This window comes from Sorex fumeus, unplaced genomic scaffold (assembly GCF_029834395.1).
Source record: "Sorex fumeus unplaced genomic scaffold, SorFum_2.1 ptg000044l, whole genome shotgun sequence".
Taxonomy (NCBI): Eukaryota; Metazoa; Chordata; class Mammalia; order Eulipotyphla; family Soricidae; genus Sorex; species Sorex fumeus.
Genome location: NW_026606101.1, coordinates 46,513,049 through 46,538,985, shown reverse-complemented (window position 1 = coordinate 46,538,985; position 25,937 = coordinate 46,513,049). Strand labels below are relative to the sequence as shown.

The 25,937-nt window shown below is 41.1% G+C and overlaps 1 protein-coding gene across 6 annotated transcripts in view; it reads right to left on the bottom strand.

Annotated features, from left to right (window-relative positions):
• FXR1 (FMR1 autosomal homolog 1) overlaps positions 1-25,937 on the bottom strand; it is a 78,309-nt gene that overhangs the window by 28,256 nt on the left and 24,116 nt on the right. For all 6 annotated transcript variants that reach the window (XM_056121407.1, XM_056121408.1, XM_056121409.1 and 3 more), the window contains exons 3-9: positions 24,188-24,281; positions 8,357-8,428; positions 7,828-7,976; positions 7,512-7,605; positions 6,989-7,105; positions 6,027-6,197; positions 3,918-3,996 (exon numbers count right to left, since the gene is read on the bottom strand). In XM_056121407.1, the coding sequence (XP_055977382.1) occupies positions 3,918-3,996; positions 6,027-6,197; positions 6,989-7,105; positions 7,512-7,605; positions 7,828-7,976; positions 8,357-8,428; positions 24,188-24,281 (776 nt within the window). The remainder of the gene's footprint in view (positions 1-3,917; positions 3,997-6,026; positions 6,198-6,988; positions 7,106-7,511; positions 7,606-7,827; positions 7,977-8,356; positions 8,429-24,187; positions 24,282-25,937) is intronic.

Here is a 25,937-nt window from a genome sequence, read left to right as displayed (position 1 = left end):
TGTGTACATTTTATACATTTACAGTGCACTCCATAGCTATACAAATATGCACAGCATGTATATAGTATACTCACTCTTCCTATAACCAAAATACTATAAAATGACATAAAATGCAAATCATTCACCTTCTCCACATTAACTTGTCAAATGCAGTATTGAGTGTTCAGTAATTAAAAGAGAAACGAAAGGAAGTAAAAAGACCCTTCCCATAAGAAAGTACTAATTATAAAGATATCACACAAAGCAGTAATGGGTGTAACAGTTAACCAGTGATAGAAATATAAAGGCAATCTTAATTATACAAAGCAAATGTGTCTTTATAAAGTTAATAGCAACAGTGTATTATTAAATTCCTTTTATTAAATTAATACTTTCAGTTCACTTTTAAAAATTAAGTCAGCAAACAAGGCCAGAAAGATAGGTCAATGGGCTGGAGTACATACTTTGCATTCAGGAGACCTGGGTTGAATTACTGGCCCTGCATGATCCCCAGAATACTATCAGGAATGAGTCAGGAGTGACTCCAAGCACCAAGCCAGGAGTAGTACTACCAATATGGCCCAAAACCAAAACCTTCCTTTAAAAAAATTTAAAACAAGGGGCTGGAGAGATAGCACAGTGGGTAGGGTGTTTGCCTTGCACGCGGCCAACCCGGGTTTGATTCCCAGCATCTCATATGGTCCCCTGAACACCGCCACGAGTAATTACTGAGTGAAAAGCCAGGAGTAAACTAAACCCTGTGCATCGCCGGGTGTGACCCAAAAAGCAAAAAAAAAAAAAAATTAAAACAGGGTTGGAGAGATAGTATGTAGGGTATGTCATTAGCCTTGCAGGAGGCCAACCAGGGCTAATACCAGGCAACATATAAGGTACCCAGAGCACCACCAGGAGTAACCCCAGAGCAGCACTAGGTATAGCTCAAAAATAAAACCAAACAAAAAAAACCATAAACTTTTAATCAGCAATCTATTTTCTCAATTAAGTTTTGGTTAAAAGGGTTAAAATGCAAATGTTTCCCCAATGCATTCTTGAGAGAACCTTTTCCATTAATAGGAAAAAAAGGGGAGGGGGGAATAACAGAAATGATAAACTGGCCAATACCGTAGTAAGTTTTAAATTCTCTATCCCTATACCTAAACCTCACCCCCATTAGTAACTGTACACTTAGGGTTAAAATCATCAGCAATAGTTTTTAAAACAGAGAACAACATGGAATTCACACAATACACCATTAAAAAGCCCTAGTAGCAGTATATAAAAGCAACTTTTACTGTTAACCCACTAAAACTCAAGCAGCAACTCCATCCTCGACTCAGTGAAAAAAGCAAGATCTACCGGGAAAAAACAAGAACCAAGTAGATATACCATACTCCCTCCCCCGGAATGTGCCCCTTCCTTCTCTCGATTATACCAGCAGTGAATGAATATCCATCACCATCTGGGGTCCTTGGCAGGAACCTACCTGCAACTTTTATTAGTCCCACCAGAGGCGGTTAATATTTTAATTGACCATTTTCATAGTTTAATTCCAAAGTATATTGACAAACTGAAGCAGACCTGTAGTATAAATTGAGCGTGAGCATAAAAAGGTGAAGGAACAGAGTAGTTATGTGTAAGGAAGGCTTCTAGGATGTGAAAGGTTCTGATTCCTTTGCAAATCAACTTTCCGACAGTAAAATATAAGTCCACACAGTAAGCTTTTGATTTGGAAGAGGAATGATGATCAATTCCAGAGTTTTGTAATCCAATGTGTAAAGGGAACCTTCTACGAAACTTACCCACCAGTGATCCTCTATCCCTTTCCTCGGTGCTCTTTTTTCTCTTTCATTAAACTAAGAATGTCCCGTTATCAAGACTGTCCACCCATATATTATGGACTACCACCAATTTATATCTTTACACTACTTTTGAGTATTTCACCAAAATATCAGTGTAAATTTTCTTAAAAAGGACTACTCAAAGAATCCAAATCGCTAAAATGAACAAAGACAGGATCTAGAAAAACAGGACATATAACATTGCATATATAATGGAAAAAGACCAGAGATCCACAAATGTATCTTCTTTCCTTTATTTCTTAAATATCTGTAATTTTTACTCAAAATTTACCATGAACTCTGGGCTATTTTCTGCAGAATTGCTAGTTTAGAAAGAGCCCTGAATTCCTTGCACACACTCACCTCCAAATTATTTTTACAAGTGAAGAAACCTAAGTTAAATTATAAAAGCAACAACCATAATGTTAGTACTCATAACAATTATTAGTATTTAAATAAACATAGAGAATCAATTTTAAAAGCAGTCTCTTCTCAAATTATTTCTTCAGCAATGATAAACACTTAGCAGCATTTTATTTTAGAATTGATTAAAATTGCACAGTAACTATCTTACATTCAATTTTAACATCTCTGTAGCAATTCTGTCTACAGAAAAACGGTTCCCAAAAACCGACTTCAAAAAGCTTACTTGGGGCCCAGGATGTATGTGGTTCAGTTCTAGAGTTTATGCTTTTCATATGTGAAGCCCTAGTTCAATCCTCCACAACAGGGAGGGAAGGGGGAGGGAAGAGAGGGGGAGGAGGGGGGGGAAGGGAGAGGGGGGAGAGAGAGGAAGGTGGGAGGGGGAGCGAGGGAGAGCAAGAGGGAGAGCGAGAGAGGGAGCGAGAGAGAGAGAATCTTAACTGGAAATGTATCTTAGACTGGGAATGTATCTTAGATGTTTAGGCAGAATTGGAAATAGCGGGATACCAGAAACTTTCCAAATTCTTATACTATAGACTACTTATCACAAGTACACTACTTGCCACTACTCAAAATGATGGTTTTACAAAAACTCTTGTTTACAAATTTTAGGAGATTTTGACAAAAGCACCAATAGCAAAGATCTTATTTCCTGAAGATAAAGCAGGTCTGATTATGAGTGAATGGAGCCCAGAAGCCTCAAACTACTCAGTAAGATCAAGAAACAGGGAGGACCAGGATCCAGGCTAGGGCCTTGCTAAGACACCGGCCTTGCATGTGAACCTTGCGGTGGTTCAAGGCATAACGTGTCGGTCCCCAAGCACTCTCAGAAGCAGGCATGAGCACCATCAACTAGGAATTGCCCCCATGCAAAAAAAGAGACACCAAAGGTGACAAAAACTTGTTCTCCCAGTAACTCCAATACTTAATGTTGATACTGAACTGCATGTTAAATTTTTTGGACAATCACTGAGTATTTCAAGTATGAGCGAAACTTATCCATTTTCTCAAACAGTATTTAAAATAAAAGAATAGATAACAAACTCAGAGTTTATTAAAGCAACTCATCCCAAACAAAATCCCTGGAATAGAAACTTGTCAATTTATAACCATGGGCAAAGATTGTGTGTTAATGGTGTCAGAATGGAACAGTGAAACCTCCCCTCATCGGCACCATCCTTCTCTCCTGCCCGTGACTTCTTACCTTATTCTATGCCTTTGCAACAACCAATTATTATTTATTCAGGGCCTATTGTGTAGAAGTTTATTACCCTATTTTTAATCCACTGTTACTTTTTCTTCTGCACTAAACAAAAGAAAAAAATTATCACAAACACCTTCTCAAAAAGTACTTATGGCAATTTTGATGGCTACATGAATGATTAAAAGATATTAGGGGTAAGAAGAACCCAAGGGAGGGAATGTCTTAAGAAGAACCGCAGTAACTAAATGTTATAGTTATAATATCATGTTTGGTATGAATGGGTAGAAATAAAACCTTCATTTTTAAAAAATGACATAAGGTGATGCACGTTGTGTTATATAATTTAGGTCACTAAATCAAATAAGTGTTGCTATCCAGGTACTCCATGTAACCAACTAAAATATCAAACAATATCAGTTTCCATTAAGCAACTTCAACATTTAACTTATTCAACATTTAGTTTAAGTACCTACCAACCAGATTCCTAGGAACCTGAATAAAATCCTCCACAAATTCCAAGAAACCTCTAGCCTTTTTTACAGCATCAGCACTCTGTAGATGGGAGAGGGAAAACAAACATGAAATTCTTCAGACCTGAAAAAACCCATAATCCAAAATAAAAATGTAAGAACTGAGAAAAACAAAATTAAGTCCTAGTATAAGATCCTGCTCAGTCCTCTAGAGCGGCATTTGTCATCTGGGAGCCAGAGGGCGCCCGATAGGTCCTCAGAACAGTACGGCCCAGATGAGAATGATGGGGGGTAAAGGGAACAGGCAGACACAGAGACCAGGTCGACCTGTGGTACATGAGAGCGGCAAGAAGAAAACAAGGTCTGAAGAGGACAGTAGCAGGAAATGGTTGAAAACACAGATTCCCAAAGTCAGGGCCTTAGGGGTTGTTGAAGTATCCTTGGGACAATTAGGGAGTACTCTCTGCTTAGAGAAAGAAGATAGGTCTGGGGGTCTGAAGAGAGAGGTGGCTCAATGGTTTCTTTTCCCAAAAAAGGCCTAGATTAAGTATGGAGCCCTCTACTCTAGAACCACACTTACAACAATACATTAAGTACATAAAAAATAAAATTAAGAGGTTAAGTGAAAAATACTGTTAGAATCAAAGCATAGACATCTCTAAGGTTTCTCTAAGCCTCTGAGAAAACAAGCAGGAATTAGAGATCTATGCTGGTCACATTCTTTCCCCAATCCTAAATATACTCAGTGATATTCCCTAAGATATACTGGCATGTTTCTCTCGGTAAATGTTGAAATTTTTTTCAATGATCTTAACTCTCTCTCTAGTTTTTTATTCTCAGGAACAGAAAAAAAATGTACTATTTAGTTTGGCAAAGATACATTTTTAAAGTACAATTATTTTAATTTCTAATGGATATAATTTTTACAGAACAGGAAGGGGGAGGGCACAAGAGTATCGCTCTAAAAGTGAGAGTTAGATTCAACTTTTACTCTGTTTCTTAATAACTATAGGTCACTATATCATAATATAATCCTCAGAAACTGGATTAAGACACTAGCAATTAGTGTCTTTATAAAGCATCATTAATGAAGAAAAACTATGCAGGGTGTTAAGTAACTTTTTCCAGATCTGTTCAGAATTTGAATTCAGGCAGTCTGACTTCAAAGCCTTTTGTCTTAATTATCTTAGTTATACAGTCCACTTCTAAAGATTTCAGAAATAGGGGCTGGAGCGCTAGCACAGCAGGGTAGGGTGTTTGCCTTTCATGCGGCCAACCTGGGTCCGATTCCCAGCACCCCATATAGTCCCCCAAACACCTGCCAGGAGTAATTCCTGAGTGCATCAGCCAGAAGTAGCTCCGGTGCAATGCTGGGTATGACCCAAAAAGCAAAATAAATAAAGGTTTCAGAAATAAAAACTAGACCTACAGATTTTCATGACTTACAGAAGAAGAGACTTGGAAAAATCACCCCCCCCATATGCAAACTGTTTTCAATAAAAATTATGCATTATTTTTCAGTAAAAGTCTGAATTACTTATTTTCCAGTCACCATAAATCACAGACAAAATATTATCCAAATACAAGTATTACAAAAGCTATTTTATGTACTACAGAATATAAAATAGGCAAGCTTGGCCAGCAGCAAGCGCTTAGAAATATACAAATAAGCTATGCTAATGAACATAAAACTAGTTAGGTTCAGAGGCAGTTAGGAATTTCCCAAAAGTACTGGGCCAGAGTGACAGTACAGTGGGTAGGGTTGTTTGCCTTGCATGCGGCTGACCAGGATTTGATCCTTGGCATCCCAGCTGATATCCCACCACCAGAAGTTAATTCCTAAGCACAGAACCAGAAGCAAACCATTAGCAATACCAGATGTGGTTCCCAAACCCCACCCCATCCCATAAAAAGAAATAATGGGAAAAAAATTTTCCCCAAAGTTCACATTAAAGATTCAGTAAATCTTTCATTCCCTCAAACATAGTTTATCCTCAAAGAACCCTGAATGAGCATAAGTTCATAATTTTCTTATGTAACTGAAATTCCAGATAAATTATCAAACAACAGTCAATGTTACTAAGCTACCGGAGATGCAGATCAAAAACCAACCTCTCCATAGATTCGAAATGTTCCAGTATCTTCGTCTAGTTCAATAGCTGTAACTCCAGGAACCTTCCTAGCTTGCTGTATATTACTACCATGTGTTCCTATTGCCAGGCCCATCAAATCTTCTCTTACAACAAATTCCTCATGAAAAGCTGCTGCAAGCTGTTTTGTGCACTAGTAAAAAGAAACTTAGATTAGTTAAGTAATAAATTTAAAGTGTATATATGTTCAAAACATTTTCAAAATAGTCTTAAGATATAAACACTCAAATGTCCACTGATCTATGACAAAATGTCAACTTACACAAACAATGAAAATTATTTTGCTCTAAATTGGTATATGCTACATTTAGTAATTTTAAATTATGGACATAAGCAATCCTCCAATTCAGATGTTTCATGTTTCAAGTGTTCCTCATGCAAAGTTTTGCAACTTTTCAAATAATAAGGAAACTGGTACTTCCTTAAAGACAAGCATACCTCAAATGATCTAAAATGGAGTTCTCTGTGTATGTACTGGGGGAACAGTTCAGAACAGGGTGAGACATTTCTGAATAGTCTCAACATCAGAGAACGTTTTGAGAAAACGCGAATACCAGAGGACAGAGAAGCAATGACTGGATCTTTATAAAAACTATTCATTGCGTGGCCTCCTCTCATTGTATACAAGTTGCTGATGGAAACTAGTGAAGAAGCGTGTCTCGAGTGATAGCTAAGAGGGTGATTAAAAAAAAAACACTCAGCAACAAGACAATAAAAAAATAAATGGGAGAACAAAACAACAGGCATTTACCAAACAAAAGCTTATGGCTTGAGAGCAGTTAACAGAAAAAGAAAAAATAATTCCCTAAGGCATGACTCCAGATTTTGCCTACGTTATCTTACCTAATAATAAATTGTTTTAAAACAGCAAACTTGAATAATATGCTTAGAAATTAAATGACAAACAGGAGCAAATTCACTTACTTCTAAATGCTTAGTGGCCTCTTCATTTCTGGACATAAGCATCAACTTTGTACGAATACTTCGCAAATGCATGTCACTTAATATATTTACTCTTTTCACAGTCGCTTCACTGGCAGACTATAAACAAACATGTTAATGACACACACAAAAATGCAATCATTTTTCGAGATAATATAAATAAGGACTTTCTACATAAAGCCTTATCTACTTTATCTTCACTTAAACTCCTTCCTCCCAAGTAATTCTATTTTTCTTTCTGTATTCCACATTATTTAAATCTAATTCAAATTATAGTAGAAGGAAAATCAAGAATCCAACATCTTAAATTTATATTAAAAATGCCGCATTAAAATGTTTTTCCTCTTCACTTCAGAAGATTTTTAAAAATTAAATTTTGAATGCAAAAAGTTTTCTTAAATCTTTTTCTTACACTAATTTACATCAATATTGCTTTGATCTTTTGCAATGCTTAATTAAAAATCCATGTCAGATGCATTAGATCATTTAAAACAAATTATCTTACCAGTATCATTAGTTGCGTGGTTTCTGGATGGTAAAAAATTCTGCAAGCTCCTACTGCTTTCTTAAAATCTTTATGTGCGTTTTCATTGGCACACCTAAGGAAAAATTAATTCATGTATAAAACCTAAATAATAAATTAAATTTAGAGGACAACTATCATTCTAACTCAGTAGTTCAATTTTAAACCAGCCATTAAAACTTTGTATTTATTAAAAGATTTTCTATCAGAAGGTTTATAATTAGATGTTTGGAATTTTTGTAACACTAAAAATCCTCTTAATTCACAAGGCAATTAAACAGTAAACAAAATTACTCACGCCTCTCTCAAATCCTCAGGAACATCCACCGTGCATTTGAAGAAGGTATTTTTTTTGACAGTTTTATTTTGATTGACAGGTCGAAGTCGTTCAAATGTGACTATTTCATTGTAAGTGGCATCACAAGCAGCATATTCAATGACATAAAACTAAAAGACATCAAAATACTTTAAAAATCCCATCTGAATGAAAATAATTAGTTTCAAATGAAGTTCTAATTACCTTAGCCAGCTTAACCTGCCCCTTGTGGCACAAACACTAAGCACAGTTGAGGCCCATTAATCTAAACTGCCTGAACAAGAGTATAGATTCTTATGAGCATCAACTTCGGGAGGGTCCTCACTTGTCTGTGCTGCATCACTCAAGAGGAGCTGTACTATTTACAAATTCAGGACACAAACAGAAAGTTATAGACCTAACGAATGCTTGAAGTGATCAACTACTTCTGAAGTACACTTTCAGAATCAAAACAAAGAGTCGGAATATTTTCCTGGGAACAAGTCACAAAGCTGGTATTAACACTGCTTACTTCTCCTTTCATCATTCGAACTTTAGCCAACCACCATCCACATGGTTCTTGATCATTTGCTCTTGAATATACCTGAAAGAAAAAAAGGGGGGGGAAAAGAAAGTTTACTTATACAAAAGATTTACTGAAGACTTTTAAGATGATGAAATTATGATTTTCAGAAAGTGATAAAAAATTTAAGATAAAACCAGTTCCCTCAAAGATCATTTGTTGAGGAACCTGAATTAAATGCACAAAAACCGTACAGTGGGAGCAAAAGGAATTACATATACTATAGATCCTAGCAAAGTATATTCATTATAAAGCCTATCTTAAAAAATTTGTGCATGTGCTTTTTAAAATAGAGTAGAGTACAGACTCTACCACTTACAACTTGCAACTAGTTTCCATTGGGCAAGGAGTTTGCATTGCATGGGGCAGACCTGAGTTTGGTCCCCAGCACCCAATACGGTACCCCAAGCCTGCCAAGACTGATCCCCGAACATTACCAGGGACATGGTGTTCAGGGATCAATCCTGGAAAAAAAAAAAACAAAAAACTTTAAGAAAAAAAAAAAAAAGACCTTCTTATATGTCAAACAGACACCAGTGAACAATTTCAACTTGGCAGTTCTTCTGCGCAAATCTACTCCATAACATTTATCTTTTCTTTCAGTTATTTCCAAAAAAAAAAAAATAGCACATTTATGACTTTTAGAATAGCCTGTCATTATCTTGTAACTATGATATAGCAAATATCCTTCCACCAGTCAAAGGTCTTATGCTCTCTCTTGGTCTTATTTATCCCTATCTTGCAACTACTTTCATTTTCATTAAGACAAGAAACACCATCCTTTTAGTTACATTTTGACTACAGCTAAACAGCTCAATATTCATACTGGGGGGGCTGCAATGTGGCTCAGTGGTAGAGTGTTTGCCGTGCATGAGGGAGTTCCTGGATTAACTCCCAGAAGCAGAAGAAAGAAATGTTGAGGATTCAGTACTTTTCCCCTACCCCACAACTATAAAAAGATGAAAATTTACAAGAGAATTCTCACAATTATCAGGAATCAGAAGATTGTACAAAGAAAGAGAAAACAGCACCCTAGATACTAAGATTGTGAACATTTCTTATCAACAATATCAGACAGTGAGAAGTCTTCAGTGGCAACTTCCTAGATGAATATTCCCATACAATATAACTCTAAGGTGGAAAGGAAAATTTAATACTCTCACCCAGTTAATTATTCAAGTGGTACTTCATCATACAAAACCCTGACAAGAATCTAGACTATCCTATTTTTGCTAAAGGACATATGACAGTATTCTTTCATTTTTGTGATGTTTGTACACCAAAACTGATAAAGTTCATTACTGAACAAATGCCAAAGGCAGCTTTGTGTGCAAAGGTGACTAGAAACAGATGATAAAGACATGCAAAAAAAAAAAGTTTAATAAATTAGTGAATCAAGTTTGGCTAAATATTGTTGCATTATATTTAAACGTAAGATAAGCAGAGTAAGCTAAAATGAATTAAATCTGAGTCACAGAGAGAACTCAGCAGGCCTAGTGGAGGCCTAGGTTTGAGCCCTGGCATCAAACAGTACCACTGGTCGATGCACCACTGGCGGGAATCCCAAAATCAGAAAAAAAAAAACCAAAAAACTTACTAAACACATTTTATTTTTCATGTATTTTTTTAAGGAGCTGTTCAAGGTTTATGCATGGTAACTAAGGAGCACCAACAAAAAACTTTACTCAAAGATCTACATACTGCCAAAATCCTGACAGTATGGGGAATTTTTTGGATCAGCCATTTTCAAATGTTTATTAAAATATTTGGGGCTTGAAGAGCCAGAGTGATAGTACAATGGGTAAGGTGCCTGCCTTGCCTGTGTCCAACTCAGCATCCCCAAGCCCGCCAGGAGTTAACTCTGAGCAGAGCCAGGAGTTAGTCCTAAGCCATTTACGTGCCTTGCCCGACTATGCAAAAACAAGGTATTTGGGGCCGGAGTGACAGCAGGGTAGGGCCTTTGCCCTCATGTGGGAGACCTGGGTTCGATTCCCCAGCACTCCATATGGTCCCCAGAGCCCACCAGGAGTGATCCCTGAGTGCCCTGAGCACTGCTGGGTGTACACCTCCGCATACCCCCCTCCCAATAATCTAGTAAAATGAACCTTAAGCATTCTTTTGTTATTTCTGCAAAATTGTAAGTAAAATGACAAAGAACAAAAATAGCCAGGGATAACTATTTTCCCTCACACATGCTTGGTTAAATTAAAAAAAAAAAAAATTCAACGGGGTCCAGAGAGATGGAACACTACTAGATAAGGCACTGGCTGATATGCAGCCAACCAGGATTTGATTCCTGGGCCATTTATGGTTTCCTGCACATTGTCAAGAGTAATCCATGAACACAGAGCCAGGAACAAACCCTGAGTTCCACTAAGTGTGACCCAAAAACCAAAGGGGCCCAGAGTATGGTTCAAGTGGTATAGTGTATGTCTTACATGTCTGAAGCCCTGGATTGAGGCTGAGCACTGCCAGGAATGACTGGATGCCCACGTAACAATGACACACACACACAAAAAATCCTAGAGAAAAAAGGAGGGGCCAGGTAGTACAACAGGTCCCTTGCCTTGCATGCAGCTGACTCCGATTTGCTCCCCAGCACCATGTAAGCTCCCCCCAAGCACTGCTAAACCCAGTCACGAGCAGCCCCTAAGCATTGCCAGGTGTGGACCAAAAAGTACGAGGGAAACGTCCACCCAAAGAAGTTCTAGAGATAGCGACCAGAGTGATTACTATAGCAAGCAGAGTGCTTGCCTTGCAGGCAACTAACCCGGGTTCAACCCCCAGCATCCCATATGATCCCCCACAAACATCGCCAGGAGTGATTCCTATGTGCAGAGCCAGAAGTAATCCTTGACCATCACGGGGTGTAGTTAGAACAAAAACCTACCATAGAAAGGGAGTTCAACTAACGAATGGAAATTTCAGTGACTCTTGGTGAAAAGCAGAGAATGCAAGTTTATGATGTGTTTGGGGTGGGGGCGGGGGGGGGCCTAGGGTCACGCAAGACTTAAAAACGCACAAAATCCTGTTCTATTTCTAAGCAGAACTTTCTAGGAAGCTCTTTTATTTCCTAAGTTTATCTACAAAAGAGTAGATCATCCTGAACAGCTTTGAGGATACGTGACTGACCTTAAAATTTTGGATTTCATTTTAAACTTACATCCATCTCTAAGTTTCACTAATAATTTTACCACTGGGGGCTGGAATGATAGCACAGCGAGTAGGGCGTTTGCCTTGCACACGGCCAACTGGGGTTCGATTCCCAGCATCCCATATGGTCCCCTGAGTACTGCCAGGAGTAATTCTTGAGTGCAGAGCCAGGAGGAACCCCTGGGCATTGCCAGGTGTTACCCAAAAAGCAAAAATAATAATAATAATAATGTTACCACCCAAAGTCAAAACTACTCTCATAGAGCCAACAAATCTACATTCCTGAGCCTGAATCAAATATAAAAAATTTGGACTTGGGAGACAATTCAAAGGCTTTCTGAGTGTACTGTGTGCATGCGAGAGGCTCAGGTTCAATTCTAGGCACATGATCCTGCAAGCACAGAGCCAGGTGTAGTCTCTGAATGTCCTCTCCTCTGTCCAAAAAAAAAAAAAAAGGAATTCTGTTCCACTTGGGTCCTGTGTGAATCGAGTGTATGCTTTACAAAAATGGAGAGCACACTGGTGATAGCTCCACGGGCTAGAGCACATGCTTCGTTTTCAGGAGATGTGGGTTTGATCCCCAGCAGCAAATGCTCCCCCTCTAAGCACTGTGCCAAGAACAGACCGTGAACTTTACTGGGCATGGTCCAAAAGGGGAAGACTGTATCTCGTATATTTTTAAAATCTAGTACTAAAATTGCGTCCTAATCTATGTGCCAAATGTTGATTACTAAATTTATTTGGCCACTGTCATTCAAGAGCATAGAAATGCTCACAGAAGTTACATTTCTTCAAATTTTACTTCAATTTCCAAATTTTAGGGGAGGCTAGGGGTGGGGAATGAGACTTTTGGGCCACACTTGGTGATGCTCAGAGGTTACTCCTGGCTCTGCACTCAGGAATCACTCCTGAAAGTGCTCAGAGGATGATATGGAATGCAAGCCAAGCACCTTATCCACTGTACTGTCTCTCTAATACCTCCAAACTGTTTTGAGGAAGCAATTCACATTGTAAAGGTTGGCACTCACAGCTCTCGTCATCTAAACTTCTTCCAAATCTGAGGAAGAGACCGAGAAGTGCTCACAGCAGACCTATGATACTACATGAAACAGACTAAAGGCGAACTTCTCAGATTAAAGACTAGTTTTAGAGAGGAGGATATAATGTGAGGAATCAAATTCAGGAAGTCTATGTCAGGAGTCCTTCTACCAAGTAACTCCAAGTCAACCTACAGATTTTTAAGCTCACAACCAAAGTATAACTTAAACTCTTGTCTGGCTCCTGAAGTTACCAAACTTCGCTAACTGTCCTCCCGTTGTTCATCATTGTTTGCTCGAGCAGGCCCAGTAACATCTCCAGTTTTGAGACTTGTTGTTACTGTGTTTGGCATATTGGCATCATGGGGAGCTTGCCAGGCTTTGCCACGCGGGCGAGATACTCTCGGTAGCTTGCCGGGCTCTCCGAGAGGGGTGGAGGAATCAAACCCGGCTCGGCCGGGCTGGCTGTGCGCAAGGCAAACATGCCCTACCGCTGTGCTATTGCTCCAGCCCAAACTTGGCTAACTTGCCTTTCAAAGTCACAACTAACTAGACAAATGTGAATACCAAAAGTAATGAATGAACACTTTTCAACAAGAAAATTTCCAAACAATATTAGGCATTAAACTAACCACTTCATCAGTATTGATGGCGCATTACCAAACTATGTGTTGATACACTCACTGACCAAGTAATGCCCCCACATACTCATTTCATCACAGTCAACGAAGAAATAGGATTAGAAGGACAGTTAGTGAACCATATACTATCTTCTTGAGGTCATTACTCAACTATGACTCAAATGTATGTCCTATGACACCATGTCAGTCAAGCTGACAACAATAGAGCTCGAGTAGCCAAACACTTATACACAAAAATTGCCAATATCCAACCATTTCTGACCTCTAAGAATAGAAATCTCACACAGTAATCTATAAAAATGCTTAAAAACCCAATGGAAAGATTTTTCCTGAATCCGTTTTTTCTGAATTTACTAATGATCAAGTCTTACGATGGAGACGTTACTGGGCCCGCTCGAGCAAATCGGTGAACAACGGGACGACTGTGACCGTGACTAATGATCAGGGGCCAGAGATACTACAGTTTCAAGGGTAACGTGGGTTCAATCCCAGCATCCCATAAGGTCCCCTGACCACCACCAGGAGTAACCCCTGAACACCATGGATGGCCCCTCCAGATCAATTTCCTACTAAATAGCAAACCAAGGTCACCTTTCCGCTACTCAAAGAAGGATCCCTAAAGCTGCAAATTTGTGAGACAGATACAAAAGTTTAGCCCTGCAAACCGAGCATGATACATTAGAAACTAACATTCAGGATTGAAGCTATTTATCAGCTGCTAAGTCTTCAGGTTAACTTAGTATTCAGAATTTAGGAAAGGTCCCAAGGGAATATTATAGCACTGCAGCACTGTTGTCTAGCTGTTCATCGATTTCCTTGAGCGGGTACCAGTAACATCTCCATGGTGAGACTTCTCGTTACTGTGTTTGGCATATCAAATATGCCACTGGGAGCTCACCAGACTATGCCATGCGGGCAGGATACTCTCAGCGGCTTGCTGGGCTCTCCAAGAAGGACGGAGGAATTGAACCCGGGTCGGCAGTGTGCAAGATAAATGCCCTACCCACTGTGCTATGACTCCAGCCCAAGGAATATAATAGCAAAATAAAATGATCTCTGGACCAATAGATAAATGGGACTATCTTAAACTAAGAAGCTTCTGCACCTCAAACAGTGACCAAAATACAAACAGTCTACAAAATGGGAAAGGATATTTGCCGAATACACATCCGACAAGGGGTTGATACCAAGGATATACAAAGTACTGGTTGAACTCCACAAGAAGTAAACATCCAACCCCATCATAAAAAGGGGTAATGAAATGAACAGAAACTTTCTCAAAGAAGAAATCTGAATGGCTAAAAGGCACATGAGAAAATGCTCCACATCGTTAATCATCAGGGAGATGCAGATCAAAACCACAATGAGATATCATTTCACACCACAGAGACTGGCCCACATCCACAAGAACAAAAGCAACCGGTGCTGGCGGATGTGGCGAGAAAGGGATCCTCCTTCACTGCTGGTAGGAATGCCGACTGGTTCAACCCTTTGGAAAACAGTATGAACGACTCTCAAAAAATTAGAAATTGAGCTCCCATTTGGCCCAGCAATACCACTCCTGGGAATATATCCCAAGAGGCAAAAAAGTATAGTCGAAGTGACATCTGCAATTGTTTGTTCATTGCAGCACTCTTTACAATAATCAGAATCTGGAAAAAAACCTGAGTGCCCAAGAACAGATGACTGTTTAAAGAAACTTTGGTACATCTACACAGTGGAGTACTATGTAGCTGTTAGAAAAGATGAAGTCATGAAATTTACATACAAGTGGTACTACATGGAAAGTATCATGCTAAGCGAAATGAGTCAGAAAGAGAGGGATAGACATAGAAAGACTGCATTCATCTGGGGAACATAAAGTAACAAAATAGGAGACTAACACCCAAGAGTGTCCGAGATTAGTACCAGGAGGTTTGCTCCATGGCTTGGAGGCCAGCCGCACATGCTAGGGGAAAAGGGAGCTCAGATAGAAAAGGGAGAGAGAGAAAAGAGGGGAATGCCCTGTCAGAGGCAAGGTGGGATGAGGGGGAGGGGGATGGGAGGGATACTGGGATCCGTGGTGGTGGGAAATGGGCACTGGTGGAGGGATGGGTATTTGATCATCGTATAATTGAAACCCAAGCACAAAATATGTAAGTCTACAAATGTACCTCATGGTGTTTCACTAATAAAAATTTTTTAAAAAAATCTCTGGACCAAGATGATAGCTCAAAGGACTAGCGCGCAGGCTTTGCACACTAGAGACCCGGATTTAATCTCAAACACTGCCGCATATGCCCCCCTCCACCAAAAAACAAGGGATAATCTGTACACAGTCTACAGAATTATGTGTGTGTGCTACACACTTGTTACAATATTTATGACTTAACAGAAAACAGCTGATGACATATCTAAACTAAAACCATACTATGCAATGAATTGCACATTAAATTAAAATCCTAAATACTTTATTAAGGTAAAGGTAAAGGCCCTCCCGTTGATCATCGATTTGCTCGAGCGGGCCCAGTAATGTCTCCATTGGAGACTTTGTTGTTACTGTGTTTGGCATGCTCTGCCGTGCAGGCGAAATACTCTCGGTAGCTTGCCTGGCTCTCCGAGAGGGTCGGAGGAATCGAACTCGGGTCAGCCATGTAGGCTGTGTGCAAGGCAAACGCCCTAAAAACAAAACCTCAGGGTTAGATAACAGCAGGACACTTGTCTTGAAAGCAGCTTACCAGGGTTTGATCAGTTTCCCCCCCACCCTTCTCTTCTCTCCTCCCACCCTACCAACCTTTCCCCTCCCATCTTCTTTTCCAAACTCCAACAGGACCCTCTCCCAATTTCCTAAATAAATGTGTTTACTCTGCTATTAGGCATTTAGGCTAGGAATTTACCTCTGTGATAAAAGTGTCAGGTTTGCAGGCAGTGAGGCCCTGGTTTGAATGGCCATCACCACAAAAATAAGTTAAAAAAAATAGTGAATAAAACTGTAAGGTGTAAGATAACACTGTTTTGTCCTTCCTCAGGTAGCTTAGGTTTATCAGGTCACACCCATCTAAGGACAATGAACTTGTAAGCAATGTCCTTTCTGTATGGACACAGGAAGATAGTTATACTTTGTAACTTGGGAGTTGATTGACTCCGAATAATATTTACTCCCGGGCATCTGCTTTCTTGACTCAGTTGCCCTTAGTTTCTAGCACCCCAAAAGCAGGGTCCCAACAAGGGACTGAATGGACCCAGGGCAAGCTGTGAGCTACCCTGGCATCGAAATTGGCCAGGCCAAAGCGACACGATACTCAACTATAAGTTGAGGGCATGATCATGGACAAATGCTGCCATGATCCAAAAGTAAGTAACGAGGAGACTAGGACCCTGCTGGGGCTAGGAAGACTCACCTGGCCTGAGGACTGCAGAATGTATAATGAGATGTTTATATCTCTTACTGTGCTCACACAGAATGACATTGCTAGAAATATTAGAAGTAGATTACTAGCTGAGGAAAGAACACACCCCTGTTAGGATCCCACCCTTGAGCGATCTCCTAGTAATCTGGAGTAATCTCTTTAGATGAGATTTTATCCTTGAGTTAATCTCCTGGAGGAGTGGTCTTACCTCTCATTGTTGATTTGTCAATATTCAACCCACCTTTGTGTCACTGCCTTACATGATTGCTATATAAACTAAGACTGTAGGTCTGAGAGATCCAGAGCGAGAGGGACTCAAGCTTGAGAGAGAATAGCCGTCCTGATCCAGGCCACACACAGGGATCAAGAGCACCGAACACGGGCAGTGAGAAAGAGCCGTCCAGTGAGCCCACAAACACACAACCTTCGGCATGCTAAGATTTTACAGTAAGGGTCTGCAAGACACTTTGCCTTGCAACAGACCCAGGTTCAATCCCCAGCATTCTATATCCCCCCCCCACCCCCGCCCCAGCACTATCAACCTGAGTGCAGAGGCAGAAATAACCCCTGAGCATCACAGGGTATAATCCCAAAACCAAAACTAAAATTGAAACTGTAAATCATAAAGTGAAAGAGAACACGCCATAGCAATCAATGTCCAAATCATTTCACCCCTCACATCAATGTTTTGTTCACAGGTTGGTAAACAGCTAAAACAATCCAGAAACTACCAGAGATCTTCCTGAACTAGATAGGATTAGAGAAAACACCGCAAGGGCCGGAGAGCTAGCACAGCGGGTAGGGTGTCTGCCTCGCAGAGGCCAACCAGAGTTCAGTCCCCTAGCATCCCATATGGTCTCTTGAGCACTCTCTAGAGGACTTTCTGAGTGCACTGCCAGGTGTGACGCGCCCCCTCCCCCGGCCCAATAAAAAACATCAAAAAGAAAAGATGCTGCACAGGTGAAGGCATTCTGAGCTAAGAGACACTGCCCAAGAGGATGGCAGAGCAGCAGCGGGGCTGGCAGACCATAGGTGTGCATGGATGACTGAAGTGCACTTTGAATGCTTTCTCTCCACGAGTGGCTGTGCATGGAACCCAACCGGCACCCACGGGGGAGGATGGCGGCAGCGCCCGCAGGGTTGGCGTGAGTGTGTGTGGCTCGGTAGGTCCAGCTTGGCACCATCAAGGAGCATGGGTCTGAGGTGAGGGCGCACCCGGCTCATACCTGCGGAGGCCGGCAAGGTGTCCCCTCCACCATTTCTTCCCCAGACCGACTGTGTCCTCTGCAGCAGAGAATGGAGGAAACCTTCCCGAGCGCCAAATGTCTGCAGTCCCAGAATGGGAAGGGCGTGTGCCCCCTGAGCAGGTTCTGCCGGTGGTTATGGCCCCCAGAATACCCAAGCCGTAAAGGGTAGCAGCCTTTACCTGGGTCCTGGTCCCACCACTGGAGCCTCAATTGAGGGTTAGGGTTAGAACATGGGGGGAAAACGGAGCGAGTGCCATCAGCAACCTGATGGTGCCCCCAGCCTTCCTGACACCCCAAAATCACCACTTTGCTTCTGGCTGGATTCCAACAACTCAGGACCAAGTTTTCCGAGAAACCACCAAAAGTTAGGCATGTGGGAGCCACACCCACAAATCACCTCCGAATCAGCCATACAAGCTCATTTACCAGCCTGGCTCTAGAGACCCATAAAAAAATCTTGAAAGAGATCAAAAGCCATAGACAATCTCAGACCCACCCAAGCAGAGCCCTGGGCAGCTGCCTACTCCCACAATCTGAATTGCTACCACGCCTCCAGCTGGACTCCATCATCTTGGAATCTGCTGAAAATTTCAGGTATGCAGGTTAGGTGATGGAAATCTCCAGGCTTTCTTGAGAGTTCAGATGGGCTACCTCCCCCACTTCCCTACACTCCTGGAAGCGCCAGCGGTCACCCCTCTGAAACAATACCAGCACTGCCATATAGACCCTCACTTCAGAGACCCATAAAGAAATCTAGAAAGAGATCAAAAGCCACAATTAACCACGGACCCACTCAAAGCTGAGCAAACTAGGGTACATCAGAGCAGGGCAAGTCAGCCTGGTGCCCGTCCAAGCAGAGACCCCTGCAGCATCTTGCTCCCACAATCCAAAATCACTGTCATGCCCCCAGTCAGACCCCACCATCTCGGGACAGACCTCACTGAGATATTGACCTGCTGAATACTCAAGTATACGGATTTTGTGACTTAAATCTCCAGGCTTTCTCAGGGTCAGAATGGGCTACCCTCCCCAACACCTCCCTGTACCTCTACTTCTGGAAGCCCCACCAGTCATGTCCACACCCCAAAGCTGCCACCCACTTAAAAAAAACTCCTCCAGATGTACCTTCCCCAAAAGAATACCAAACATCCTGAACAAACACCATGATCTCTGAGCACCTGTACTGCAAACCATAATGCACAAAAAAACAGAGTGAGAAAGAAGTTTGCCTGCCATAGAGGCAGGCAGGGGGAGGGGGGACTGGAGGGTGGTAGAAGGGAAACTGGGGACACTGGTGAGGGATGGTTGTTGCAACATTGTATGAACATTGTATGTTCATGAAACCTAATCATGAACAACTTTGTAACAAGTCTATCTCATAGTGATTCAATTACTTGATCGCCTGAAACCCTGTTACTCATCAATTTGCTCCAGCGGGCACCAGTAATGTCTCCATTCATCCCTGCTGCGTGCTAGCGTAGCCCAATGACATCTGCTCGTTCTAGGAACATGAAAAGCCTCAAACCGATCATTCAGGGTCTTGACGAAGAAGTCTGACCATCTCGTAGGTGGGCGTCCACGCGATCTTTTGACGTCCCGTGGAATCCTGTCAGTAATGGCTCTAGTCCAGCGGTCGTCTCTAAATCTCATTACATCTCCAACCCATCTGATTTTTGATGCCTTGGCAAATGAGACAGCGTCCCTGATTCTTGAGTGTTGATGGAGCTCAGAACTCTGGATTCTATCTCTCATTTGAGTGAAGTGTGATACTCCAAGCATAGCTCTTCGATTCCTCTTTGAGAGACCCGAATAGCATTCTCATCCTGTTTTCGTAGGGCCCAGGTCTCTGAGACATGTTAATGCAGGAAGAACAGTGGAATCGAAGAGATGTGCTCAGAGCTGGAGGTTCTTTGTCCTCTTAGTTATTTCTTCAACACTCTTGAAGGCATTCCAAGCCGCTCTCTTCCTCCTGCGTAACTCAGTGCCAGGTCATTCGTCATGTTGACTTCTAGACCTAGGTATATATAACTGTTGCATTCTGGGATGGTCGTTCCGTTGAGAGTGAATGGAACATCAGGAACAAGACTGTTTCTCATGAACATTGTCTTTGTGAGATTGGGTGACAGACTGTTAAAGTTCATCATGTCAACCAAGACCATCCATGGTAACTCACAGTTCCAAAAGGCTGAATCTAAACGTTGGACATGGGAGTCTCCCAGTGGACGGTTCCACAATGAAATAGACCACTTCATATTCAATTGGCAGAGTCTCCTGCCCCCGCGCCTGGCTGTCCTCGTCGGGGCCCCTTGGAGGGGAGCGGGTTGAGTTTCCCTGCCCGCCCCAACCAGGGCTCCGGCAGCCGAAGACCTCCAGAACCAGCCACCACCATGCTGAGACCACTCTCCGCACACATGAAGGTACTGGCAGAGGAACAGAGGCATGTGGGTCCCGGGACTGAGATCTCCAAGCCTACTCGGATCGAGGCTGAGCATCCTCCACCCAGATCCTCCAAATTCCAGTAGGCGGGGGTCACACCCACCAACTGGCCCCCTGGCGCCGTGTAATCCCATCAACAGCCAAGACTCACCCAGCTCCTGGAAGCATGCAGCCGCATTTGCGGCCGCACAACATCTTATTATCTCATTCTTACTTTGGACAAACTGGCTGACTACTGAATGTAACCTGCCCACACGGAAGAGTCTGGCAAGCCCCCCGTGGCGTACCCAATATGCCAAATACCAGTAACAATAATGGGTCTCATTCTCCTAACTCTGAAAGAGCCTTGGATATGGCACTTTTTTTAAAATCTCAGGGCTAGGACAAAGGAGACGTTACTAGGGCCTGCTCGAAGCAATCGACGAATAACAGGATGGTCGTGATCGTGATATTCAATCAACGGTTTTGCCTGACCGATGTTGCTGTTGTCCAAAATTCCAAACAGGATCAGACCACCATCTCCTTCTTGCAAAATTCTCCTTCAAAGAGCGGGGAGAAAAGGATGCAAAGTTTAAGAGAACTCCCAAAACGACCACCAACTGGGCACTCTTTCGCTCTGTTGCGGCAACATGAGAAAATGCCGTCACTGACAACACTGACAAGGAACACGATCGAATGATTCAGCACCTCCATAATTGTGCGAGGAATGCCAAGAGAGATAACCACAAAAAAAGTCTTTCTCGAACACTCTTGAACTTATTCGCCAACATGGCTTGGCGCATGCCTCAGGCAACCACAAGCGAACATCCGAGATGGCAAAATAGTGCAGAGAAGCAATCAAGGATGACCTCAAAGAGAGAAGAGCAGCAGTGCTGGTAGATGCGGCAGAAAAGCATTCGTAATGCCCGCCTGTCCTTCACCAACTACAAGACCAAGATGACTGCCCTCCAACGTCCTGATGTACCTATCACATCTTCCAGAAGGGCAATGAAGAAGATTATTCATGACTTCTACTCAGATCTCTTTAATAGCCACGTCCACTTGCCCACATACCAAATTCTGCAGGATGGATATGTCATTCCCAATGTTCTCCCTTCCGAAATCCAACATGCCATCTCATTGGTAAAGAAAACAAAGAGCACCTGGCCCAGACAAAGTCAGACCTGAACACCTGAAGAACTTACCGTCAGTACTCTTCAATACACGGGCTCGGCTCTTCACACGCTACCTGTCTGAATGTAAGGTTCCGTCCCAGTGGAAAACCAGCAGGACTGTACTACTATACAAGAAGGGAGACATCCACAACATTGGCAACTATCGCCCAATCTGCCTACTGTCTGTCATCTACAAGCTGTTCACTCAAGTCATCCTGAATAGGATTGGCAAAACACTAGATGAAGGGCAACCATGCGAGCCAGCCAGGTTCTGAAAAGGATTCAACACCATCGACCATATCCACACCATAACCAAGCTCATTGAGGTTTCTCAGGAGTTCAAGATGCCGCTCTGTCTCACGTTCATTGATTTAAAGAAGGCCTTTGATTCTGTTGAGGCAGAAGCAGTCATCAAAGCCCTAGCCAATCAGGGCATTCAAACTCAATACATCAGGATCCTCCATGAGCTGTACTACGGATTCACTACCAGGACCTCACCATTCTACAAAGAAGTAATCATTCATGTCAAGAGAGGGGTTCGGCAGGGTGATACTATTTCACTGAAACTTTAATGCCACCCTCGAGAACGTCATGAGATGACTGGAATGGGAAGGCATGGGAGTGAAGATAGATGGTCAGCAAATACACCACCTCTGCTTTGCTGATGACATCGTTCTAATAACACCAAACATCAGACAAGTGGCACAAATGCTGACTGACTTCAACCGTGAGTGTGTAAAGGTTACAACTGAATCTCACAAAGTGATTCAATTAAAAACCAAAACACACACACACACACACACACACACACACACACACACACACACACACACAAACCACCTGACAGGATTCACTGCTAAATTCTAGAACATTTCTAAAACTGTCATTCTCTGCTTGTCCTTTAAAAACTTCAATCAAAGGGTATGCCCTGCCGTGGAGGCAGAGTGGGAAGGGGGGAGGGATACTGGGATCTGTGGTGGTGGGAAATGAGCACTGGTAGAGGGATGGGTATTTGATCATTGTATAATTGAAACCCAAGCACAAAAATTTGTAAATCTACAACTGTACCTCATGGTGTCTCACTAATAAAAAAAAAAAAAAGAAAGAAAACCAAGAAATGTAGTGATGGGGGTAATTTAAATCTGTAAGATGTAAATTTAGGATTATAATCATGACCATAACTTCCATCATATTCAGTTTTAAGAGACAAAATAAAAATAAAGTAAAAAAAAGAAAAACTTCAATCAAGTTCTTTTATCCATTCTCATACACAGATGTTGTTAGAAAAAATACGAGAAACACATTTTCACTGGTATCAAAGTGAACACAGTAGAACAGTTACCAGAAGCGTAACAGCTACAATCTACTTTTCATCTGACAAAGTATTCAATATCATACTAATTTTCAAAAGCCACTTTACCGCTGTTTTTCTCCTTGTTTTGCTATCCAATCAGAGACAATGCTCTGAAAGACCCAATATATACCATGCCTAGACATCTAAACTACAATCAGTCTCCTTACAACAAACTTCTAATCATCCACTTCACCCACTTCTGATGGAAGTCAACTGGAAAAATAAACAGTATGGAAAAATAAACAGTAAAGTTAAGGATAGTGTGTACTGTTATTTATGCTTATAAATAAGGCTGCTATGTTTCCAGTTTCCCTACCCTACATAAACCAAACTGTGATCTGAAAATCTCTTCAATACTTTCAACTTCTTGTGAGCTGACAGTATTAGCATAGTTGAGCACCTAATAGGAATCAGTATTACTTTTCTGAAAATTAAAAATGGCATTTTCTTTCTCCAACAAATTCATTATGCCTTTGATATCTACTTCCAAGTTTCTTTTTCCTAAAGACATATTAATCAAAAGCAGACCCTGAAGGGACAGAGTGGTGGGTCAAGCATAAAGTGCATGTCTTAGGTACACTGAACCTCAGTAGTATGACAAACAGCCAATGTAACTGAAGACAGATACGCAAAATCTCTAAGTGTGAAAATGAAATAAAGAGAAACAGTACAATAAGGACCCCATTTTTCACTTGAAACTGAGGAGTCAGGCACAGTAACTGGCTGGGAATGATATGTATATTATAGAAGAGCTTCATCACTGGCCAATAGTTTCTGTTCACATTATCTATATTTTAAGTTTTTCTAGAATAATCAGCAAGACAGTATAATATAGTAACACATATAACATAATGTACTGCATTAAGGATCACTGTAATAAAAGAAAGCTACCAATATTGTACAAAGATGAGGAAAAAACACAAAACCAATTACTGATACCATATATAGTTCTCCGTGCATATTCTACACAAGGCTGTTTAAATTAGCATTACCTTGGAACTACTCGGAGGTATCCTTTTTGGGGGGCACAAAGTTACTTATTTCTGTTCTCTCTCCTCCCACATTCTCCTCTGAAATAGTATCCACCCTAAATAAAACTCTTCTACATCAAAATTGTAAAAGGGCAGTATCTTACTAAATTCTCAAACTCATTTTCACTTTCGGTACAAAGGAATGACCCAGGCCAGTTCAAACTAGTAGACCTGAGAAAAGAATACCAGTTCCTACTCCAAATTTCAAGCAATGCTACATTACACAACCAAAGTCTACAGAACAAGATTTGTCATCCAGCAGCAAAATAGATTTTTCTATAAAAATTCTTATCTAGAACAAAAACCACATGCAAACAAATGAACATATAAATACCTACCTCTACTTCATCTCCTTCACTAATTTCTTTTTTAATATCAGGTGGTGGTGGTAATCTAACTTCATTAAATGGAACCTGGCGTTCTGGCTGCCAACTAGAAGGAAAAGAAGGATACATTTTAAAATACATCATTCTGGTTGCCTCAAGTCTTCCAGCCACTGGGCCGGGCAACAGCAGTTCCGGAGGTACTTGGAGAAGTCGGGGGTGTGGGGCACCAAGGTGCTGGTAGCCTTCTATGAAGAACCAGAGAAACCTAATAGTGCTTTGGATTTTTCAAAGCATCACTTAGGAGCTGCTACCCCAGAAAATCCAGAAATAGAGATGCTTTATCTAGAATTGGCAGAAATGAAAGAGAAATATGAAGCGATTGTAGAAGAAAACAACTGAAAATGAAACTTGCTCAGTATGGACCACCTCAGGAGGAGAAGCATGCTGAATAGAATTCTTCTCAATTGAAAAGACAATGAAAACTGGTTTTGTATGACTTGAATAGTTTGTATAGTGTATAATCTTCCGAACACATGCTATAGAACTCTTTTAATATGTTAAAAAAAATCACCTATCACACATTAACTGTTCAAACACATATTTAGAATCACCAATAAAAACTCAATATAACTTTCTTTGGGTCTTAAAAGCAGAAGAATCCAAAGTGAATCCTGAAAAAATAATCTAAACAGCTATTTAATTCATCACCCTAAAGACATTCTATTTATCGGTACAATGAAGAATGATGCTTCTGGTAATATTTTAGCCGGATTAGTTTAGAATACAAGCACAGGTATAATCATTTTCAGAAGGAAAGTGGCCCTGTGTTGCTATTCTGTAGGCAGCTGGACAGATGTGTGAGAGAGAAGCTGCTTCTGCAGGGGTTCCTACAAACCTTCTGCTCGTTTATGTAACAGAACAAATCTCTCCTCTTTTCCACCACTTGCCTTGGACAAGTGTGTATATGTGTGTGTGTGTGTGTGTGCGCGCGTGCACACACCAGTGTGAACTCTGACGCCACTCTTTCCTTCTATGCAATCATGCCCTACTTGATAATGTCCTCTTGTTTTACTCTGTGTCAGTGGGTCGAATTGCACATGAGCCTTTCTTTGTTACTTTTCAATTTGCTATAACTGTAGTTATCCTGATTGTCATTTATATGAGATTAAACAGGATCATACTCTTCTCCATTCTTACTTAGTCGCTTAGTTGAGCAGAGAACAGAAGCAATATAAGACTCTGGATTCATGCACAAGCTGGAAGGAGAAGGGCATCGAGCCAGGTATCATGGGAAACTATAGTTTGTGGATATTAATAAAATAGTGCTTTCCCTCCCTCAAAGTATTTTTCCAGCCTTCGATTAATTTGATCTTCATTAACCCTGTGAAGCAGGTAGGGCAAGTATAAAGGGAGGTTGTGTGCTGAATGTTTACGCCAAAGACTGATATTAATACTTTTTTTTCCTGTAGAATCTTGGGCACACCAGTCAGCTGCTCTGAGACTCATTTTCCCATCTGTTAAATGAGAAGGTACTATCCATGCTGCTTACCTCACAGGGTTGTTGTGAGGTCACATGAGAATGTATATGAAACATTTGTAAATGGTAAAGCACTATACTCTTATTCATTAGTCTTTTCTTTCTTTTTGAAGCTTTACAGTCAGATGTTTAGTTTTATTGATCACTTATTTTCTGTATTAATTGACATTATTAAGTAGTTTTATGTATTCTCAAAAAAATACAAGCAGCTATATAGTTTGCTTA